The sequence below is a fragment of the Struthio camelus genome, chromosome 8 (genome assembly GCF_040807025.1).
Source record: "Struthio camelus isolate bStrCam1 chromosome 8, bStrCam1.hap1, whole genome shotgun sequence".
NCBI lineage: Eukaryota > Metazoa > Chordata > Aves > Struthioniformes > Struthionidae > Struthio > Struthio camelus.
The window spans coordinates 24699569-24722572 of record NC_090949.1 but is presented as its reverse complement, the minus strand read 5'-3'; the positions used below and the strand labels follow the sequence as shown (position 1 = coordinate 24722572).

The 23004-nt window shown below is 38.8% G+C and overlaps 1 protein-coding gene across 2 annotated transcripts in view; it reads left to right on the top strand.

Moving 5' to 3' along the window:
• Positions 1–23004, top strand: part of AK5 (adenylate kinase 5) — a 104979-nt gene that overhangs the window by 78903 nt on the left and 3072 nt on the right. For both annotated transcript variants that reach the window (XM_068952786.1, XM_068952785.1), the window contains 4 exons: positions 892–936; positions 9516–9679; positions 10669–10785; positions 14761–14949. In XM_068952786.1, coding sequence (XP_068808887.1) covers positions 892–936; positions 9516–9679; positions 10669–10785; positions 14761–14949 — 515 coding nt within the window. The remainder of the gene's footprint in view (positions 1–891; positions 937–9515; positions 9680–10668; positions 10786–14760; positions 14950–23004) is intronic.

Genomic DNA, 23004 nt, shown 5'->3' with positions numbered 1-23004 from the left:
AGCAGCATTAAATCTGATAATTTTTTCAGAAATTGATACTTATGAAAAGCTTACTGGAAAGTATGAGCTGGTAGGATTCTAAGAGAAATTTAAGGATTAGTGAACAACTTTTACCCCTAATGATATTATATAGTGACATTTGTAGATGCTTCTATGTACCGCATAATAAAAACCAAAATTATGTGTAGTTAGTGAGTGTATGTTGTAAGGGGTTAAGTCAAAGCCATAATAAAATGCACGCAGGCTCAGACAGTGCAAGATATCCTTCTATACTGGTATAACATAATCAGGACAAGGATTGGAATTCAGACTAGAAGGAACTTTTAAAATATAATTTCAGCAAAAAGCAGAGCTTCAGTAAGCACAGTAGTTTTGGTGCTAAAATGATGATAATACCTGGATTTCAGCTGAGAAATAATATGGCTAAAATTAAGACTCAGGTGAATTTAAGACAACATCTCATATGTAGTGAGTGCACTGACTATAAAGTCTGAATGGATTGTGAAAACACTTCTATGTCTATTTTAATCCACTTGTCTATTTAGAGAAAGATGTAATTGCTCAGGAGATGTGTTATTACATCAAGATGCATCAGCTTCTCATTTTTTATTGATGGTATTTATTTTTTAAACTGATGTGCATATACAAGGTCTAATTTTCAAGTGAAATATTTTCATCACATCTGCAGTGACAACTACAAAGCTGCGACATAAATAAGCTTATGGATATAATGCAGAGCATTATAGCAGAAATTAAGTCTGATTTAAACAACAAAAGAAGAAAATCACACACAGATGACTTTGCAGGAACATTGTTCAACGTAGAGTGTAGAAGGTAGATAAGATTAGAACGAGCAGCTGTTGCTAACTAAAAGATTTTTTTTCATTTTAGATTTTGTAGAAGATCTGAGGAAATCAAACATCATTTTTGTACTTGGTAAGTAGGAATCTTGATATAACCACTCCAGTTGAAAAATCCACATGTCATTTATTATGCTTTTGTATCAAGCAGAGTGTTTCTGAATGACTTTACAATATAAAGGAAGAGCAGTACATTTCCAAGGGCCTAGGGATAGATACACAAACATGGATATTGCTACATGAGTGTAAATTATTTTGTGCATTCTCTTCCTAAGAGAAAACGTGATTTCTGAAATTAATCATAAATGAATGGAAGTTTCATTCAGAGTTCAAGTGACATCAAAAAATTAACCAAAAAATAACATATTTATGTGCTATACTACTTTCTAGCTCATTCTGTCTGATACCAAATACAAGTACATTCAATTTATGGCAGACCTATGTTGTGTGTGATAGATTTGAAGTAAATTGAATTTTTGAACACTTCATTGGAGACTTTTATTAAAGGGGAAATACATAATAATTAATTCTCAATCTTTAAACAAACTGTAATTCCATATTTACTGGAGTAGATCTTCCTGTTGTTCATTGCAATGACAAGTTTTCATTCTCTCTGCCTGACATATCTTATTGGGAAACTATGTTTAGTTTGTACAAACAGCTAGATTTAAAAAAAAAAAAAAAGTGTAAAGAAGTTCAAGGAACTTTGCTTCTTAAATTGTCCATGGTAAGGCATATTTTTCACCATTTACTATTTCTTCATTTTAAGGGATGGATTTTAATTTCCATATATAAAATTTTATAGATCATCCATTAGTCGTCTTCTATCTAAATACTCAAAACTCACCTCTTGCAAATGTAATTCTGCTATTAAATCCATCTCAGACTTTCTATTAAATGCTTTATAGAAGCATAGAAAAATTCTGCTTAATCAAAAAAAAGTAAATTTTCTTCCCAGAAAATGTTACAATGGAAAGTTTGACCAAATCTCAATTCTGCAAACATGGGTGTCTTGTCAACAAATTATACAGAATGATTTATACTTTTACCTTAAAAAAAAAAACAAAAAAACCCCACTCAGACCCACCTCTTAAAGTCGATGTGCAGAGCAAGGGTACGTTTTTCTGGATTTTGCTTTTTTGATTTGATCAAGAGATGGGAGATCTGCACAGTTGCTCATCTGGCTGAGAGATCTTGATTTTACTAGATCTAGATAGTGAAGGAAAATGGTATTCCCCAGGGACAGATTTGTTGCTGGTGTTATGTTTCAGTGGCTTCAAGCTCTTTTCTCTTACTGCCTTTTCAGGCAGGTGAATCTGCCTGAATCATTTTTGGATCCTTGTGCGCTCCAGGTTTAACAGCAAACACACTAGCCAAACACGTACCATTTGCCTAGGCAGTAAAATTGTCTTTCATAATGAGTCAGGAGATGAAGCCTGATCATTTCAAACTGTACAAGGGCGAAAGGTAAACTTTTCTTCTGCTCCTTTTTAAAATTATCCAAAACAATGCAGGCTTTAAAAAAGCACCTCAAATTCATGATAGCTGAGTACTCCATCCCAATGGACAGGCGAGAAAAAAGGGACAGAGCTAGAACCGTTCTGCCCTTCATACCCGTGACTCAACCCAAGGCAGAGAGGATGGGTTGGAGCATACCCTCTACAGGTACTTGAGCAGAAAAAGCTTTCTCCTTCTCAAGTGTGATAAGGAATATGTTTACTCATTACACAGATGTAATCATGAAAAAAAAATTAGATGCTTGTAAAGAGGTTTTTAAAAACTAGGCATCTGAAGATGTGCATTTGAATAAATAGTTTACAAAATAATTGAAATAAATACACCATCTGCAAATTGAGATAGCGTTTTTAAGACAAAGGGGAGGGGGGAAGCAGACAGCTCCTTCCTCCATTAATTTCTCTTGGAAGTTTTCCAAAAAGGGAAAGAAAAAAACAACCTAATTAGCAAAGATTTACATTAGAGCTAATATAGGAATTAATTGGAATAACAGTCAACTTGGATTAATTAAGCAATGACATAAACATTTTATCCAGACAGGAAAGTGGATAAAAGCAAGTCAAATATGAGAGAGAGAGCAGCACGGTAGAGTAAGAAGCAAAAACAAGTTAAGTTTATTTGATTTGGAAAGTCAAATTCAAGAGAAGATTATAAAATTAGACACAAGCAGAGATAAGTTTTGGGGGGATCCTGTAATATTTTAAACTTCTGTAATTACTGCTAGTCGCTAAAATTGACTCCTTTTTCATCAGAGCAACACGATAAGTAAGATCTTAACCATAATGAACAATGAAAACAATAAACTTAACTAATGTGCTGTTCTTCATCCCATGCAGGAAAGTGGCCTACCTAAGGGGTACTATACACCCTGTCCTCTGCTGGCGTTTCATAAGTTACAGCTACATTTGGCTCTGGTTTAGACTGCAATCAAACCAGAATATTTCCAGCAGTCTTACTGCACTTTGGCCCCCTGGTAGACTTCCCCATTTATTATTTAGTGTTTAAAAATTAGTCAGTGTAACCAGTTTCCTCTGCAGAATCCTTTTAACGTTCTTGCTGATGGGCCAAAGCTGATGACTGTTTAAGCCCAAGTGTAAATAGGACTAGCTTTCCAACTGATGCTATGAAGATGTTATCCCCACCTGCATTTGCAGGTGAAACATTATCAGCTGCATACAGTTCTTCTGCACACAAAAGTAGGGCTTTATTTAGCCAAGATATGTCAGACCTTGAGCAACCTGATCTAACGATGAAATTAATGCTGCTTTAAACGGAAGGTTGAACAACATGAGGTACCTTCCAAGCTAAATTATTTTATAATTCTGTGTTACAGCTCCTTCTACAGTCAAATAGGCACAGGATGAGCAGCACTGGATAATCAATATCCAAATCAATACAAGTGCTAACAGTGGACACTGATGATAGTTGGTTTCTCTGACTTTCCATGAAAGGAACTCCAACTTGTTTTCTCCAAGAAGGAAAAAAACCTCAGTGATGCCCCAGGTGTCCCCAGGACATCTGGTTTCTTTTCCACTCATGCTCAAGGTTGTTTTCTGGTTAAAATAATGTATCAGAAAAACAAGATTTTAAGTAGCAGCATCATTCCCAGATAGTTTCATTCATATGCTAAAATCATACCTGAACAACAGATGATGTGCTATTGATATTTGAGCCCTAAAATGGCAAGTTCTGAAAGTAAGGCTTATTTTTACTTCTATAAATAATCCCAGTAGTATTGGTAAAATTGCCAAGCTGATCCCTTAGAAGTCCTCCAAAATCATGAGACTAGCTTGACCGTAAGGAAACTTTAAAGGGGGTTATTTTAATTTGTGTTCTAGCCTCTGAGACTTCATTGTATAGTTAAGTTTCACCTGCAAGCACTTCTCTATAATACAGGATGATATGAATTACAAAAATAGTTATCTAGAAAATTGAAACATTTAAAAATGAATGGTAGGACTGCCTTGTAAATCCCACTGTTGACAGCTTATATAAATCTTCACAATATTTAGTTTATGATAAACTCATAAGAGTTTATGACAGATCTGATTTATGAATGCTTTGGGCAGCAAAGCCAGTGCATGTACTGCTCACCCTCTGCCACTCGCCATTGCTTGTTGCTGTCCCTCCTTGCCCCCTGTGGCTGTCCCACATCATTAATTCACGTCTGTGATGTTGTGCTCTAAACCAGACCAGTACATTTGAATCACATGCACAAACTTGTAGTCTTTTTGTAGTTTGGTGGGGTTTCAGAGGTGGAAGGAGAGCAAGGGTGTAAGAAAATTGATTTCTTAAATTCACATACTTCGCTGATTTAGTGCGGGCTGCAGTGAAACGTTCAGAAGTGCTGCTTGGGCAGTTGTCATTTCTCCCCGCCCTCCGAGACCATTCATTTCCTCCCCTTGAACTGCCCTCTGTGAGGCATTTGTGCAGTGAATAATTAAATGGGGGAAGATGACTACTTAAGTCAGCATTGCTGCCAGAAAGTTGTTTACTAAAAGATCTCCTTACACAGTTTCACAGGCAGCTGAATCAACCTAAAGGAAGGGATGCCTGTGCGAAGGGAGCGCACAGACCTCTTAAGCCAGCCTTGTCTACAGAGTTATCACTATGCAGAACTGCTTGTAATTTTTATATTCTGTCTAGTACTCTGGTTCCAGATACACGCGGTTTGTGTCACAAAGCGCAAGGGAACAGAGAAAGCATCTGTTTCCCAAGAGTAATCTAAGTTATGCAACATGCTGACTTTCTGAATCTGTAACTTTTTAATAAATTAATGGATGAGCTTTAAAGAAAAAAAAGCTAGCATTGTTAAGTGCAATACAGTAAGCAAGCATGCTGACACCCCAGAACTGCTGATAGGCAGACTGTGTGCCCAAGGCCCGATGAACAGGGATTGACAGTTTTGTTATTAACAAAACGCATCCCCAGTACAAAAACCAGGAAGAGTATCTTTTTTTTTCCCCCCCTCCGATCATCGCAACTCTGCCTTTTGGCTCAAGGAGGGCCTCATATCCCTCTCTACCACAGCTTGCTGATGTTCTTCTTGTCCGTTACCTTCCCATGGAGCAAGGGGCTGTGCAGTTTGCTCCCATGGAGTCGGGAAAGCCTGGCCACGTAGCCTGCAGTTCAAACCTCCCACTTCTCAAAAACCAGCACGGATGGACAGAGTCACCTCCATATGCTAATTCTACATTTTTCTATGGGTCACAACAGATTCATAATTTCTCTAGGAATTTTTTGGGCCTTAATTCTTTATCTTTATGTCCTATATGAAAGTCAGAAGAACGTAATTAAATCTGAATAGCAAGTTACCACAATTCAGTCTGTCACTGGTTAACATGCAAGCTTTTTCCAAAAATGTATGTAGGCAGAATAAAAGACGACAGCACACAGAAAAAAAATGATAGCGTTCACAAAGAATGTCATGCCTTCACAACAGAAGTGGGGGCATATTTTCCTCCTCCCAACAATTGGCCCATTGTGGAATCTTAAACTACCTTTTTCAAGGCTTCCAGTTTATTCTCTTTGAAAAAAACAGCATAATAAAATGGCAGTGAAGGTTTCTTCACTGAAGATATCGTTGTGCAAGCTTTTGTTATTATAATGAACAGCTATTAAAAATAATATTAAAAGTTTTTTCAACTTAATTATTTAGATTTTTTGTTTAATTTCTCATTTTTTAGAAAAGTACATAGATTTGATAGCAAGACCCTGTAAAAGGTTGAAAGATAAGTTTTGCAACAGTACAAATTAATTATAAGCCTCACTACTGCAGGGTTAATTTGCAGTTAAACTGCATTATGCACTAGTCCTGTGAGTATACTCACTGAACAGGAAGGAAGGATCTAATTAGGAAGGAATTTCACATTCTTTCCCACCTAGACACCTCTATATCAGTTACACTAAATGCTCATCTTCAGAGCAAGACAAGACATTAACTAATACTTGAACTTTTAGGTACGTAAATTAATACTGGCATAAATGCTGAGTACATGTTAAGCCCTTGGCAATGCTGTGTCCCCTGGGAGCATTCAGCCTCTTCACAATTCTTGCTTGGCTTGATCCGAAATCTCATTTGTTGATGAGAAAGCAAAAGACTTTGTAAAGTGGGTCACATATATTTGCAAAGCTATAGGATGCTTTGCTACTCATTGAATAATACTAAGCTAAAAGTAATATCTGTAAAGCCAATTGTTTTAAGGCAGAAGTTATTGCTTCTCAGCACATATCTGTTATTTAATTGTGTCTTTTCTTCTTCAAAGGACTCAGCATTCTCTTTTAAAATACTAACAGATAAAGGTGTCATAGAGACACATCACTTTTTTCTGAAAATTTATCTGGTCCCTAAACAAAACCTAAAATTGTCAATTCTCCTTGTATTGTCATTTCTAGTAAGAGATCAAGATTTATTTAATATGTCAAAGGATACTATGGAATTTCTATTTTGGCTCCACATTCAAAAAAGAAGTAGTTATATAAGAAGTGGGATATAGTCCTTTTTTTTTCCCTAAAATTCTGTGTAAACACAAATAGGTAGGATGAAATTACTGCACTACTAGTATATTCAAGACCAGAAGGCAGAGTGCATAAACAGGAACATGCACACACAAATCTATTAATCCAGAAACTTAAGAAGAGAATCTATAAGTTAAATTGCTTGCCACTGCACATATTTGACAGTCATTACAGGTAGTTTGCCTGTTAATTTCTCTATATCTATTTCTGTATATCCACTCTTATTTATTCCTTATTTTCTTCCAATAGCTACTTCTCTAAAAGATTTCTGTTTATTAAAGTAATAGAAAAACAACATGCAACCCACATAGAAAAGCATATATTTTCAGAAAGAAAATGAGACTGTGACAGAAATATTTCTAGCTAAAATAGTAGCCCAAGTGTGATTCTCACACTCTAGGCTGATAATTGTCTTTGTGACTATGAAATAAAAGGCTCAATGTTACACTAGACAAAAACATTCCTTTTTTGCTAGTACCTTATGACCCATTTTTTATTCTCAGCAACAGCACTGTAACTTCTCTGAAAGTTATCTGCTTGGTGCAATCTGTTTCTTAAACTGAATGCAAAAGTTGGAGGAAACTTTAAAATAAGAAGGTGATGATGCCAAGTTCACTGTTATTTCTATATTCATTCACAGAAACATAAACAATAGAAGGACAATCCTGTTATTTTGCATCACATTTTCTAGCATCTTAAAATCACGTAGTTGAGCTATGCATTCAAACTTGCAGGTCCCAACAGTTAACAATTTGATTTAACTTGTGATTTTCGAGCACTGTCTACCTGCAAAGATATAATTATCTCCTACTGCACGACTTCTTCTGAATAGAGCCATGAAAGATATAAAAATGCTACAGATTGCTGCAAAGCTTGTAATTTCCCCCCAAATCCCAGCGCTCAGATGACGTAGACACACTGTCCAGGCCTCCCCCCAACCCCAGCTCAACGCCACCCTGTGCCCCCCACACAGCGTCCTGGCCACCCCTCGCCTCTCCTCCTCTCGCCGCTCTGGAGGGCTCCACCACACAAGCAGGATCTGCAAGAAGCAGCTTTCCGCAGCTCACAGGAACAGCCTGCGCCCAGTTTAGCAGGCGCCCGGTAGTCAGTGCAGCAGCACGCTTGATTTCCGCAACAGCCAGTGGGAACTGCTCAGGCCTGACACACAGGTGGGCAAGCAGCAGAGGAGGACAGCGCTAGCACTTGGCATTTTGGAGGTTTGGGGGTAAGGATGGGTTTGGGGGTAAGGATGACTCTGGCTCATCCCCATGTACCAGAATCCAAGCTGTAGCCCCAGGAAAAGCGTCTGTCTCCACTCAGGAGGTGGGACAAGACATTACCAGCACCTGCAGGCTAGGGAGGCACAGGTGCCCTGTTAGAGGGCCCAGAAAGGCCAGTGCCAGAGTGGCATCAAAAAGACTCCGAGTTTTAAGAGAGTTTTGGGATGTCTCAGGAGCTGGAGAAGGGCAGGGAAACATGACAGGGTTAGACAGTAGCAGTTCTGCTCTCAAAGGAAGCAAGGAGGTTTGAGGTGCTTCCCCCAAGCCATTTCTCACAGGGGCACATGTGCAGCACTGGCCCACATAGCTGCTCTTCACCTCACTCCAGACCTCCTCAGAGACAGGAGGACCAAGCAGCTCATGTTACCACCGAGAACTGCCTACCCCAGCAGAGCCAGTCACAGGTGCTGTCCCTTTGGCCAGTGGAAAAATCACTTGGGTGGCTTCAGCTGAGCAGCCTGCCACTGCAGCCTGCCCTCCCGCCTCCCATTGCTTTGCTCTAAGCCCTGGTTCAGAGGTGGATTTCCAGCTCCCAGCTCAATGTAAGTTAGGATGTGCAACAACTGGTAGTGGCAGCTTCTTGGTGTGCTGGTCAGATGTTACTAAGCGCTATCCCAGGGGCTACAGGGTCACACTCTTATGCTTTCCCCTGGTGTGCCTAAAGAATAAGTCAATACTGCAGTTGGAGTGAGCTGTGTAACCAAGCCTTTGTCAGTATTTAGCAGCTTCAGTACAGGGCTGTTGATTAGCCTTGGAGGTAGCAGCATGTGTGAGGGCTTTCCAGCTCAAAGGGAAAGGGAACAAGGGCAGTGACTCTTGTATTTACCACAGTACAAAAGGGTTTGGTTAGTGTGCTGTCACTTGCATCCTGCACTGCATAACACATGCAGCTTTCACTGTCTCTTTGCCTGTACCTTTCCCTTCTATAAAATGGAAGCAAAATATTTCCCTCGCAAAGATGCTGTAAGGATTAGTTTTCTAATATTCATTGCAACCATAAGGCCTGAACATGCACTGAATCAAATGTATACTTGGTCTCCCTTCCCAGCTAGCTGTCTGTTTAATGTCTTCCCTTTACCTGGTAATTCTGTTTGAGGAAGAGATTCTGTTCTGCAAGAGCTTTCACAGCGTTGTCACTCCTTTGACTTCAAAATACATTTTTTGATTCAGCAGTGTGGTGTATCAGAATGGAAGTACATTACCTATTCTACTGTATAAAGTATCTTTGCTAAAAATTATGAAATAGGGAGTCATATCATTTTCCTTGCATTTTTCTTAGTTGCCATAATTTGAGAAAAGGTATTTATATTTTTCTAATTCTAGATATTTTTCCCTCACAAAGGTGGCCCTGGCTCTGGCAAAGGTAGCCAATGCGAACAGTTAGCCAAGAAATATGGATTTACTCACCTATCCACTGGTGACCTTCTCCAAAATGAGTTATCATCATTATCAGAGAGAAGTAAATTGATCAAAGACATCATGGAGTGTGGAGAACCGGTGCCTGGAGTAAGCTACAGCTTTATTTGGGGTCCTAATGGTTAAGTAAACCAGTAGTAGGTAGATTTTCTAAAAGGCTGAAATAAAAGAATAGACCTGATGTCTTCTATTCAAGGAAAATGGGTCTGCAACTTGAAGGAGAAGTTTTCTCACGGCCAGATCTGTGGCACTTCTTTCCCCTTTCTATGCTGTTAGGTTTTTACATTTCAGATTCCCTTAAACAATATGGATTAATCATTAAATACAGTGAGACAGATGCTACACTGTGCATTGTAAAATGTAAAAATAAGTACGGAAAACAGAAACTTTAGGTCCATTTTATAGCTTCACATTTCAGATTCTGAGCTGGTCCTCTTGGCAGCTGTTCTAATTTACGATACCTGCAGTGGTTCCCTGCAGAGCTGGCTGACATCCCAGAGTGGAGGGACTGCAGTTTAGTAGAGACTATGCAGAGAGAGTGTTGTTCTCAGCTGGACTTGACTTTTATGACAGATTCACAGCCTGAACTCTTAGTAGGTCTTCAGCAAGTGTGGATGGATCAGAAGATGTTTATGTTAATGAAAGATACCAAGAAATGCTATACAGAGTTTTGATTTTGATTACTTTGATCACATGGCTTTTCTTAGCACTTTCCGTTTAATTTAATCAGTGACATATCAAAATACAATCAGATTGGAAAATGCTGCAGCATTGTCCCAAAGTTTCACAGGTATTAGCATTAACTTTGGAACTGCAAAGTATACCTAGCTCTCTAGAGGCCCCTTTTAGTGAACTCTTGGGTGGATTGCAACATTACATCTGTATAGCATAGCTTGTCCCGAAAGGAAAAGGAGAAAGTTGTCCTGCCACCAAAGAAAAACACCTGCATTCACAGGACCTGCTTTCAGCAAAACAGATCTGCGTGGTTCTCAAGAACATAGGACTAAAGTCAGTGTAACAAACAACAAACCAGTCCTTCTTATTAATTAATCAAGTAACTCCCTTTCTTTTCAATGCAGGGTATTGTCCTAGATCTACTGAAGGAAGCCATGGTTGCCAATTTAGGGGACACAAAAGGATTTCTGATTGATGGGTATCCCCGGGACCTGAAAGAAGCAGAAGAATTTGAAAACAAGGTGACCATATAGTCGTAATACTGTTATTACTCCTACTTTTCTTCTGATGCTGCTTGGGTTCCCAGCTTTCACAGGTGGCAGTGGTGGCTTATAGAGAGTCAATCTGACAGTCAAAAGAACAGAGTTTTGCTGCTAATCATTGAGGCTTTGGCACCTGATCAGTGTAGCGACTGCAGCTTGTAGTCATCGCCTACACAGGCTCTGTAATACCAGGAGAAGTAAAGGCTTATTCTAGCCAAATTTAAGACAAACTGGGACCATTCTCCTTTAGTGGAAAGCACCATTTTTAGAATCGGTTTTCTAATTCTAGTGAATTACCAGTCCTCTTGAATGGCTGCTACACTTCTCATCAAGACCTCATCAAGCACTATTTGATGTAGGTATATGAAGGTCTGTATCATCACAGTTAATCTCTTACCGTTGAGCGAAATCTGCCAAAGCTTGCTGCCACTTTGAATGAGCAAAACAGAGATAACGTTTTTGAGGTGAGTAACATGTGACATACCCATAAAAAGAGCATTTTGCAAGTGAGTGTGTTACAGTTCACAGAGTTATTGATTTCCTCAGTATGTGCTAAGACCTACTGAGAAGTCTCAGCTATCAGTTTCTGAACCTGCAGAAAATACTCTAAATAAGTCCCAGGAATGAGTTTGGCAGGGTTTATGAGAAAATAAGTGGTGAATTAGGAGGAAATAGTTGAATATGTATTCTACAATGTTACATTCTACAAATGTCCTATACAAGCTTAAGAGGTATTAAAGCTTCAATGAATCATCTGTTTTCTCCCTTGAGTTGCTTTATTTAATTGATTAGTACGAAAGAATTGCACAGGACTGTTGGCATCAGAAGCTGGACAAAGTGGTGGGCAATAGGAGTTAGTACAGAAGCCCTTCACAGAAACACTTGATCTGTTAGTTCCTTTATTAAAGTGCCACAGACTATTAAAAAGACATTGGAAATTTCATTCATTTTGTATAGAGAGAGGAACTATATCAGCACTGCACCTTTTCTGCCAGGGATGCATGTCATGCGATGTCCCATGGGCACTGATGTGTGCTGTAAAGTAGGACTTAAAGATCTCTGTATCCTGGGCTGAGGCACTGCTGGGCAAACACATCCTGACGCCTCCAGTGCAAAGGCAGAGCCTCCTTTCAGTTCCCGTAGACCCTGTAGCAGCAAAAAGTCCTGTAGTACTGAGCTGTCTTTGGCTTTTGGAGTAAAGTACAAGGAACCAGAGTGATAGTTTTTAATGTCATTCCTGTTGTAAATCCATGCATCCACAGTTTTCCCAGGGTGAACTTGGCTCTAGGCTGCTCAGTAAGCCTGTGAAGTTTTGTTTTTGTTTTTGTTTTTGTTTTTTTAATGAGTCACTGTTAGGATAATGCTCTGCAGTTCTTTTTAAAGGGCATTCAGAAGTTCTTCCTACATTATAAGTGAATGAAAAGAGGTGGACATTAGGCTATATTAATTAGTGGTGGCAAAGTGCAAATGAATAATGCTATGTATCTACATGATGTGCAAAAAAAGAATTATAATTGTTAACAAGGAACTGTGCTGTTTAGATGACTTGAGGAATAGTGCTCATCACTAAAAGCTTAGCAGCCCTAAATAGAATTAGCTATCTAGAAATGGCTTATTCTCTAGCCAGTTTTGCCCAATTCATTTGTATGATATAATCATACTTTCAACGAGCCATAATTCTAGAGAAGTTAAAGTCTGTATATCCCTCTTTGTTTCCTCTTTGGTCTTTCTACTGTAGGTAAGAAATAAGAAACAATACTAAAGTATAATAAGTTCCATATCATCAGGTTAAGTACCTTTTTAGTTTGTAAGGTTTGAATAGAACAGACTAAAGACCCAATACATTAGCCTTATTTGACTTCCCACAGATGTCCCAAAGCATGCATTACTCAAGCTAACTTGGGACAGGACATCAGTAATAAATAATTGATACAATGTCTGGTACTCTAATTCAGGAAACAGGGTAGTCCAAAGAAAGGAGGAAAGGCGTTCATGGAAGTGGCTGTCGCTAACAACTGCCCCTTTCAGCAGAAGCTATTTCATGTGTTCCTCCTGTTACTCCTGCAAGAGCAGGAACTGCAAACCTCTCCTCCCAGGCCTACCATTCCTCATGTGGAGTTGGAGGGAGACAATTTTGGACCGTCTTTGTCCTAATTAGGCAAAAAGGACATTTGTTTAAATCATTGATTAAACCTACATCTTTTTTAATTTTTTGATTAAAGCCCCTTGTGCTATTAACATTGCCTTGTTGGCTTTTTAAATCCAAAAACCTAATACTGCTGGCTGCTAATAACATTAATGTTTTCTGAATTGTGCGGAAAAAAACAGTGGATAAAAGTCCGTCACTGAACTGTCTGACATAATGGCTTAGCTTTAGATGTCTCTTAGAAAGTAATTAAGGTAGTAGAAAGATCAACAAAATCCAATCAACCCAGTTAAATAATGCACCAGGCCTAACGTGAAATTATAATATTTCTTCCTTTAAGGAATGTACACTGAGGTAGAAATCTCAGGTTCTTTTGGCAATGCCCATATATCAGTCATTTAGACTTACTTTGCTGTAGCCATGGTAAAGGCACAAATTTCTCATCGTCACTAGTGCAAGGAACAGTCATCTTTCCTCACGACTTCGTTCTCATTCTTTTATGAAAAATGTTCTCCAAATTCCTGCTGGACAGCAGAAAGAGTGAGAAAAAGCCTGAGAGCATCATTAAAGGTCACCATTACACTGACCTTTAATGAGAGCGAGAGCATCATTAAATATGTAACTGCACAGAAAATGAATCATATCACATAATTCTGATGCTGTAACAACTTTTTTTTTACTTGCTGGAGAGGCGTTTACCACTTTAGTCTCAGACCGGGAGTTGTTGCTCAGACAAAACCTGATGTTAACAGAGCTGTGCCCGAGCAAGTTGCACCAAAGTGCCTTGCAAGATTTATTCTAAATGACATACATGTTTTTCAGCATCTTGGGGAAAGAATTATGGGGATTTGTGTTTAGAGCTTTAGCTCTATCCTATAAATATTATTAGAAATATTTTGCTCATTCTTGCAAGTTCCTTTTCACTTTTAAAGGACTAAAATATCCACTATCCAATGTAGGTAAAGACAATAACTGCACTGAAATGCTACTGTTTTTGCTAAGGCCTGAGAAAAAAAGTAAATAAATTCTTATTTATTTTCTTTAGGAACAGGGCAGACTCACCCTCAGGAAGGCAGCTTTACAAGTCAAAAAGCATAAAGTGCCAGGCTTCTCACGCAGAATTTGGAAACAATTCACCAATTTGGAAATACAGAGCAATGTATTCCATTTATTCCCTGAGTAGTCATGATGTAGAGTTACACAAGTGTTGATATAACATAAAACTTGCGAATGACATGCATTCGATGGCATTCTTGAGCTCTACCAGTTGTTACTCTTTTCCATTTCAGGTAGGCCCACTTTAACTTGAACTTTAACAGTTCCTTGTATTTGCTCCTGAAGCTCTCTACGTTATAGTTTGACAGCCCCTGAATGGGAAATATACTTCTCACAGATTGAACAAATCGAGGCAAAGGCTAGAAAAATAACTGTGTGAAGCATTCCAAGAGTTCAATGTTGTTTGCATCAACATTTTTATCAAACAATTGCAAATAGTGAACAAACAGATGATCTTCAGTCAAAGTAGCCAGAATTTTTCATATCATGTCTTCTTCTCTGTATGTGTACAGCACAGTTAAGTCTTGATTCTGAACACTGGGATCACTAAGTGCTGCTACAATAACAGGTGTTTGTTAGTAAGCGTAATTTCTGCCTAGACAAATAAGAAAACAATTTGCAACTAGTTTACTGGATGATTCTTTTGGTAGTGATTCTTTTTAGAGTTATACAAACAAAATAGGATTCATAAACAAGACCAGGTTATGCCAGGCCAGTGGTTTGAAAGCTTAACTCTTTTTCTTTGTCTGTAGATTGGGGAACCAAAACTTGTGTTCTGCTTGGACTGCTCTGCAGAAACCATGGGAAGTCGCCTTCTGATGGGAAATCAGAGCAGTCACTGCTTTGATAGTGCTGAAACTATCGAGAGAGGAATTGAGACCTACTACCAAGCAACAAATCCTATGATTGCATACTATGAAATGAAGACACAATTATGCAAGGTAAATTGCCTAAATGAGTTACATTATTGTTTTCTACTTCTGTTTATGAACAGTATTCAGAAATTACTGATATGTCACCATTTATGAACTGTGTTAGTTTCTGCACTTTCCAGTTTGTTCTCATCTTCCACTTTCTTGGTCTGTTTTATCCTGAACACAGATTGCAGAGATTGTTTGATACTGATGATATCAAATTATGCTATTCCTCTCAGCACTTGATTGAGCAGCCTGAATTAGGCAATTTCTGCAAACTTCTGAGTTCCACAATACAGTTTGAAAGAATAAAAAACACAGATACACCTTGTATCTGATAAAATTTCCTAAATCGTTCCCTAGGCTATAGAGAATCTGTTATTAAACATTAATGCTGGAAACATTTCTTTACGTATTAGGATTTATTTCTCCAACAAGGGCTTTCAGAATTAGGATGAAAAATAATTTTAATTGAAAGCCCTTTAGTTAAATTTACAAAACTGACAGTGTACATCCTGAAATAAAACAAGCCTGTACACAAGAGAGAGTTTTCTGCTGGAATAAATGGCATAGTTGTATTAATTTCAGTGGAATTACATCAGCTTACACATACTGAGAATCTGATCTCTAAAACATTCTTTATATTTTCTAGTCAATACTCATCGGTACAATTTATTGATTGATATGCTGGCAGATCTGTAATCTCATTTATGTGGGAGGTTTATGTATTTTTTGTCTCTTTCTCTGCTCTGTCATGACTCACTGTCCCTTATGTTGACCTAAAGAAAGATTTAGTCATACTAGTCCTAAAAGGGAAAGAATCCATTAATGGCTTCTGGAAATATTACAGAAGCTTTTTTCTAGAGTGTGTGGCAAACAAAATCATTTATGCCAAACCTCTTTCTCCTCTGCAAAGGACCTTCCTTAATCCTTCTGCTGCCAGTTTCTGCTCCATTTCCTATGCAATGGCAAAATATGCTGGCTTTTCTGGAAAGTTATTAGCTCACTAGCTCCTCAAGGGACTTGCCTAGTCTCTGGGTCAGAACAGGATGTGTGCTTTGCAGTCTTTGACCACTACTTCTTGGGGGAACTGACATCATATATTTGCAGGTCGTCAGAAAATATCCATTCTTGGCCTAAACAGTGCTTACACTGGTGTTGTTAGGGTGCATTCACTGTCTGTACTCCCTGCTGATGAATCTCAGTGTTAACATACATCCATCCTCTGGATGGAACTATAGGATATGAAAGCTCCATAAAATCAGCTTTATAAACGTTATCATGTAAAATGTCCTTTAAGCTTGAAAAATATCTTCTATTTTTCATGAACATAGGTACTCTGTATTGAAACATTTCCCTCAGCTCCTTTTTCCTAAATTGATAAAATGTACATCTGCTATCAAAGGTGTGAATCCGTTACAGAGCAAAGTAAAGCAGACAGACCCCCTTCCTCCCCGACCCTTATGATGCAGACAAGTACACATTAAGGTATTTATCAGCACTTCAAGAAAAGTGCCAAAATATTCAGCAAAGGTAAGCTTTTAAAATTAATCATCCCAGGCTATCTTTGTCACCGTAAGTTGGCAGTGGCGGCCTCAGGTACAAGCCTGCAGCTCTGGTGCCCGTACCGCAAGGAGCAGAAGCAAACACTATTTCCATACCAGAAGTGTGTTAACATTTTGCTGTCTGCCGGAGAGATGAGTGATCTTTTTACTTTGCACCTACAGTCAAACTAGTAACTGTGTCTGAGTAATTTTTTGCACAGGGCAGTTGACTTCAGTAGCTTTTTCTGATCTAAATATTCTTTATCAGTTCTTCACTGGCCACTGTGTTTCAGAATAAAAAACATTTGGATTTGGAAATACTTTGGAACAAAGTATGTTTTTTTTTCTGGAAGAAATGTATATTGAGGAAACTTTTATAGGCAATTTTCCTGGCTAAGTGAACCCAGAGAGTTTAATCATACAGTCTGCCTTGGTCACCCACTCTGCTCAAACACAGTACCTAGCGTAATCTCATCCTTCCAATGCCCAGCCCCGCTTTGAGCAGGAGGTTGGACTAGACAAGCCCCTGAGGTACCTTCCAACCTGTGTTACTATCCTATAAATGCACACCTTATACACCTGTATATTATTTGGCTTACTAATCTGAAGACTGAAGACAAAAATAAAAGACATGGTCAACAGCTGCTTTAAAACAAGGAATACTAGTTAACACAAAATGTATTCATTGCTTGTGATACATGATAGGTGCTTTAAGTTCAGCTGTGCGGGAAATTAAGAGAAAAACAGGGGAAAAAAGGAGCTCTGGTTCCCTTCTTTTGGAAAGTCATTTGTGCCCAGGCTTGTGCTTTCAGCAGAAGAAACTCTTCAGTGGAGGGCCCCTGTGAGCTTTATGGGCCTTTAGATTCCAGCCATGCCCATTCTTAAGAACCTAAAGGAGTGGGTGGTGAGATTTTCAAGAGAAATTTAAAAGTATAAATCCCACCTAGTTGCCCTGAATATCCAGCATTAACCTTTCCTAGCCAGCTTACTGCCATACGTGAATAAGTACCAGTAATAGTTCTAGCTGAAGTAGTGTAAATTGTTTATGTGGTTCTGTCCCATCCCAGGGCTTAACTATAGCACGCAGTCCCCTGTTTTGCCACAGAAAAGAAAAAATGTTACACAGATTTGTTTACCAAGAAAATAAGGCTGGTATACTGGTATTATTTGATTTCTCCATTTTAAGTGCAGTTAGTGCTGGGCAAGGTTTTGGATGTGTTAAATATAAAAGGATAGAAGCACATGGCAGTGGTGGTACATGTTTAAGTTGTCCTATCCAGCCTACCGGTTTTCCGTCCTGAAAGAGGCAGGAAGGCAGATTAAATATGTAAATATAAAATTCAGTCCTGGGCATAAGGCCAGCAGAGGGTCTGATATGGGAATTAAATGTTAGCTGAGCACTCTGGGGGAGGAACTGGTTCTGGCACACGGTGTGAAGGTGTGCTTGAGACCACGTTGCCAAATTAGCTTCCTCTTTCTCTGCATTGGAGAAAGCATTAAGGAAGAGCTGATGGAAGGAGCCTAATAAACCCGACAGAGACAGAAAGACTCAGGTGTGATCTAGCTTCCTCTGCAGTCATTAGGAATTCTTCCCTGTGCTTTACTTGCATATGAAATACAAAAGTGTATGGTTGTAACAGAAATCCCAGTTTAATCGATGAGAATTTTATGACTTACTCTCAGCTTAGAGTTACTGTGTCTAGAAGTGTTAATAAATAAGTAATATGAGAGTTGGAAATGGACCATTTTTCATTCTGCTGATCTGTGAATAGTGACCTGACAAAGCTGCTAAAAAAGTCAGGACTCTGTTTAGTTTCCCTTTGAACAAGATTACCTGTGAGTGTTTCTGTTCAGCAGTGGAAGTGCGACAACCCACACAAAGGGTGAAGCCTTCAGATACTGACAAAAGTTCGTGACTCTGACAGGAATAAATAATGGTGACCCTTCCATCAGCTCAGCTGAGATTAAGATTCACCAGGATAAATATATATATATACACACACGCACACACACACACATATACATATACATATATATATATATATATATATATATTTGTCTCCTAGTGATTCACTAGGATATATTTGCAAAGGAAACTAAATGGACAAACTGAAGGGCAAAGAATGACAGTGTTATTTCCTTTTGCTCGCTTTTCTGCTTAGGCATTAAGCTTCCAAATGGTTTTCTGGAAGGCAAAGTAGTTGTAACAACGTGTTAAAAATTTTCCAGCTAAGAAATAAAAAAATCATGCTTTGGAGATACAGTTTAATTTTCCATAATTTCTTTCATAGTCAGTTACAGAACATCCACCTGTCACTAACGACAGCATGCAGATGCTTTCAACAAAGAACTCTTACTGGATATCCAAGGGCTAAAAGCACTTTTTACAAAAATAGGAGATGCAAGTTTCCTAATTCTGTGCAATTCAGATGTTTCAGATGAATAAAATGAAAGGAAATATACTATGCTAATTGTAGTAAGCAGGTAGGTATTGTTGCTTTTACATTTATTTCTCGGTGATTCCAAAGGCAGCTGGACATAAATATGCTTTTAAATATTAATTAGGCACCTACGTGTGTTTTAACATGTCTAAATGTAAATACCTTTGAATTTATGGTCTTCTGGCTATTGACAAAAAAGTAAGAAAAACACTGATTGTTTTTCATATCTGACTCATCCTTTAAGGCTTTTTTTAATTGACAGCATGTAGGAGTGTAATAAGTAATAGAGAAGAGTAATGCATTGGCAGTCAAGGAAGACAAGAATGATCCCACCTAGCTAACATCAAAGTAATAGGTGTCTTAAATACAAGTTGCCTATTCAAACAATCATCTGAGGAAAGGGAGCATGAGCATAACAAAATAAATCAGGCCGCACAGGCCAGAGGATTTTTCAAAGACTTGCAAGACCTTTGCTCTTTCAGATCACGCACTATAGAAGGTTAGCCTACCACATTTATCAAGATGCATTTCTATTTTTTACTTTTAATAACAATAATGGTTCTGCTGCTTTTTTCTAAAATCAGTTGAAGTCATGTGCTGAGTAAGCAGCAGTTGTTTAGAGTCTTATCATCACAATCATTTTCCATAGCTGTTACAAACCAAACACAGTGTAAGCATAATCGCCACACTGGATGAGGGACCAGCCAGTCTCTCACATCTTCCACCTCTCAGCCTTTTCCAGCATACTGGTCCCTATTAGAATTTTTTTTCCTAGGGAAAAAAAGTGTACTTTTCCCTTTAAAGAACGGCTTATCAATGGTGTTAGTGATAACATCTATATAATTTATTTCTGTCTTTTGAAAAGTTGTCAGAGAATAATTAACCCCGGTAGGTAAGTATTTAGGGAACAAAGGAACAAGTGTGTCTTTGTCTCTGCCCTTGGCAGCTTGTGATCCATTAGCTGAGACACCAATGTAGAAAGATACATCAGAAACATTAGCAGGGGTTATAGAAAATTCATAGCTGTAAGTTCGTGCTAAACATGAAACGCATAGAAATCTGGCAGCATGTTTCCCTGCATTTCCAGATAGCTCAGTCCACTGCTCTGAGAACCGAGTACTGCACTGTCATTCTCAAAAAGGCTTTTAACACTATTATTTAAGGACAAAGATATAAATGTTAGCAGCAACACAGCTGACCTTGACTGACCTTTTAAAAGAATCTTCTAACCAGTACCCACTGGTTATTCCACAGTCTCTGGTTATTCCACAGTCTCGGTCTATCTTTCAGAAAACTGCAGGCTTCACCTGTCCCCTCTAAAAGCAGTCAGGTTTTGCTCTGTGGCAGTATAAATTCGGGGTTCTAAACCCCAAAACCTACAGCAAATGGAGATTTGGTGAAAGAAAATTTATTTGGCTGAATCTAGTGCCAAAATAGGCATTGTGCTGTGAAGATGATTAACACAGTCATTTTTCTTGTTAAGTCATTAAAATTTTTTTGTATTTGAAGTTACCTGAAGCCATAGTGGAATTTCAAAACTGGTAGCACAGACTGTATCTAGATCTTGCTTACTTCAGAAGACAAAAGCCTTGAATAACCTTGAAAACCTTGATAAGAGCCCTAACTCATGAGGTGTATTGTAATCTGAAAAGAGAAACACCCCTTTTCCCTCCTGGAACTGCACAGAGTTTTACTAAATTACCATGTACCAGCTGTGAATTATTGACACATTAAGTTAGTTTGTGAATTGGACCTTCATTATTTTGGAGGCTAGCGTGGGAAGTACTGCGACTGTCACTAGTCAAGCTTGTCCATGTTTTGCTCTGACTGGTAGGAAGGCAGCGTTCCAGGGAACCATAAAGGATAGCAGTTGCCACGCTTACAAAACCAATTCTTCATCAGAATCGCCTAGATCTGGACTTGAGTATCAGTTTTCGTTCTAGAAAAGGTCACTGAGACGTCTATGGCAAGATAGCTATGCTAATCAGGTTAGATTGGTTATCCAGTGCCGACATACTAATAGAATAAAGCTATAATAAAAATATATATTAAGACTAAAGGATACAGGATACATAAATTTATCAACTACATGCACATTTTTTATATAAAGATATATGCAAATCAGCAAATACAAGCATTTAGTACTAAACATGCGAAAGTGTTTTTCCTCAATATCAGGGCTGTTTGGGTCTTTCAGTCACCAAATGTTCACAAAGGACTGACATTCATTTTGCCACTCAAACACAGATAACTTCTGCTTGCAGCATCTGTAGAAGACATTTACATTCTGCACTGCCTTCAGCTCAGAGGTTGTCTGTACGAGGCAGAATGTGTACAGTGCTATTTTAGTTCCCTGTAAACCCACAATCCCACTGTATCAGATATCTGGGAAGAATCTGAGGAAGAGAAAAGGACTGTATAGGCATTTTGATGTACATGTAGATGACATCTTAAAGATTGCTTGTCAAACTTACCTGTTCTCAAGCAATAATCCCACATGCTGATTACAACTATATGGAAGTGGGTTTTGCTGTGCTACACAGGACTGAGTGAGCCACCCAGCTCACTTAGCAGCTTACAGCTTACAGCTACACTGTAAGGTAGCACAAGGTTGAATTCTTCAAGGTTGAATCAGGCCTTTCCATCTTTAGGCAGGCTTTTGCTGCCACAGTTGCTCCAACGAACTCGGTTCTGGATAGGTGTCATCTGTGCCAAGTCATGACTCTCACGGTGAGATCTCACTTCTCAGATAGCTGAAGGGTGGCCTATGAAGCGCCATACATTCAATCTCAACTGCTCATTTATTAGATTAAATGTCTGCATATGGAAATCGCAGCACACTGTTCTGTCTCAAGTGAGCCACTCACAAGAGAAGGTCCTCAGGGCTAAAGAAAATGCTGAGAACTTTGAACTGGCTGTGGCCTTTGTCCTGTATGAAATATATTTCCAGTAGGATAGCTACATGAAAATAGGCATTGTGATGACTGAGACACACAAATCAAGCTATTTTATAGTAGCTGAGAAGGAAGTTCCTAGTTTTAAACTTGAGAAGGGATGCACTTAGTCCAAATGATTCACCATTTCCTTTTTGTTACTAGTACACAGCTCCCTCTAAGCCCTTTGTGTCTGCCATAGAGGCACCAGTTCCCTTGCTTCCATCGCTCTATGCAACGTTGACATAGGCTGATGTTGCTGCTCTATGTGATGTTGAAGTAGGCACATGTTAGGAAAAAAAAGTTCTGAAGCACAAAAAGGGAAATTGCATCAACCCCTGGCTAGCTCAGTAGTCAAGGACCAAGATATTGTCTTAGCTATGGTCAGCTGTATGGAGTTACACTCCTGAAAGAAGAGGAGTAGATTGGGATACTAGTGAGGGATTCTAGTGGGATCCTGAAATGGGAAAATTTTTTTTGGTAGAACAGCTGTCCACAGATCTAAGTCACCCTAGAGGCCTTCAGTAAAGGTATTTCTTGTAAGTGAGGTGATGCTTTAGAAAGGCGTGTTCTCAGACAGCGGCTGCACGTCTTTCAGAAGTCCTGGATACTGAAACTAGGAAGGCTATATCTCTTATCGAAAGTCCCAATCCTTGGTGCTGTGTGCAGTGCTGGCTACAAAGATGTCTGAAGATTTGGCCAATTCTTTGACAGAGTCAATTTGAAATCTTCCCTTGTATTCTTTGGAAAGAATGAAATCAAAGACCCAAGTTTATTCAGGATGTTGTCCTTGTAACAAACAATCGGCCTTAGAATTACAGGTGGAAATGGGAGACTCAAAGTATCCTGCTCTCATTTCCTTTGAAAAACCTGGTGATAGTCCAAAAAAGCTCTGCAAATGGCTGATAGTAAAGGGCCTCCAATGTCCTTGTGCAGACAGCATTGCTGTGATCCTCTGGTCCATCTGAATGAAGTTAGCTCTCCTCTCTTGAGCTATACCTTCATCAGACAAAGATGAAAGATGCAGCAGAGGAAGACTGCCCCCATCTTGACACTGGTATTTTGATGAGCCAAAAGTAGGAGTGAGGTGCCATTGCTCCTTGTGCTGGCCTACACAGTGCCGTAAAGACTTGAAGCTGGAGTCATGAATTTACAGTGGAAGTG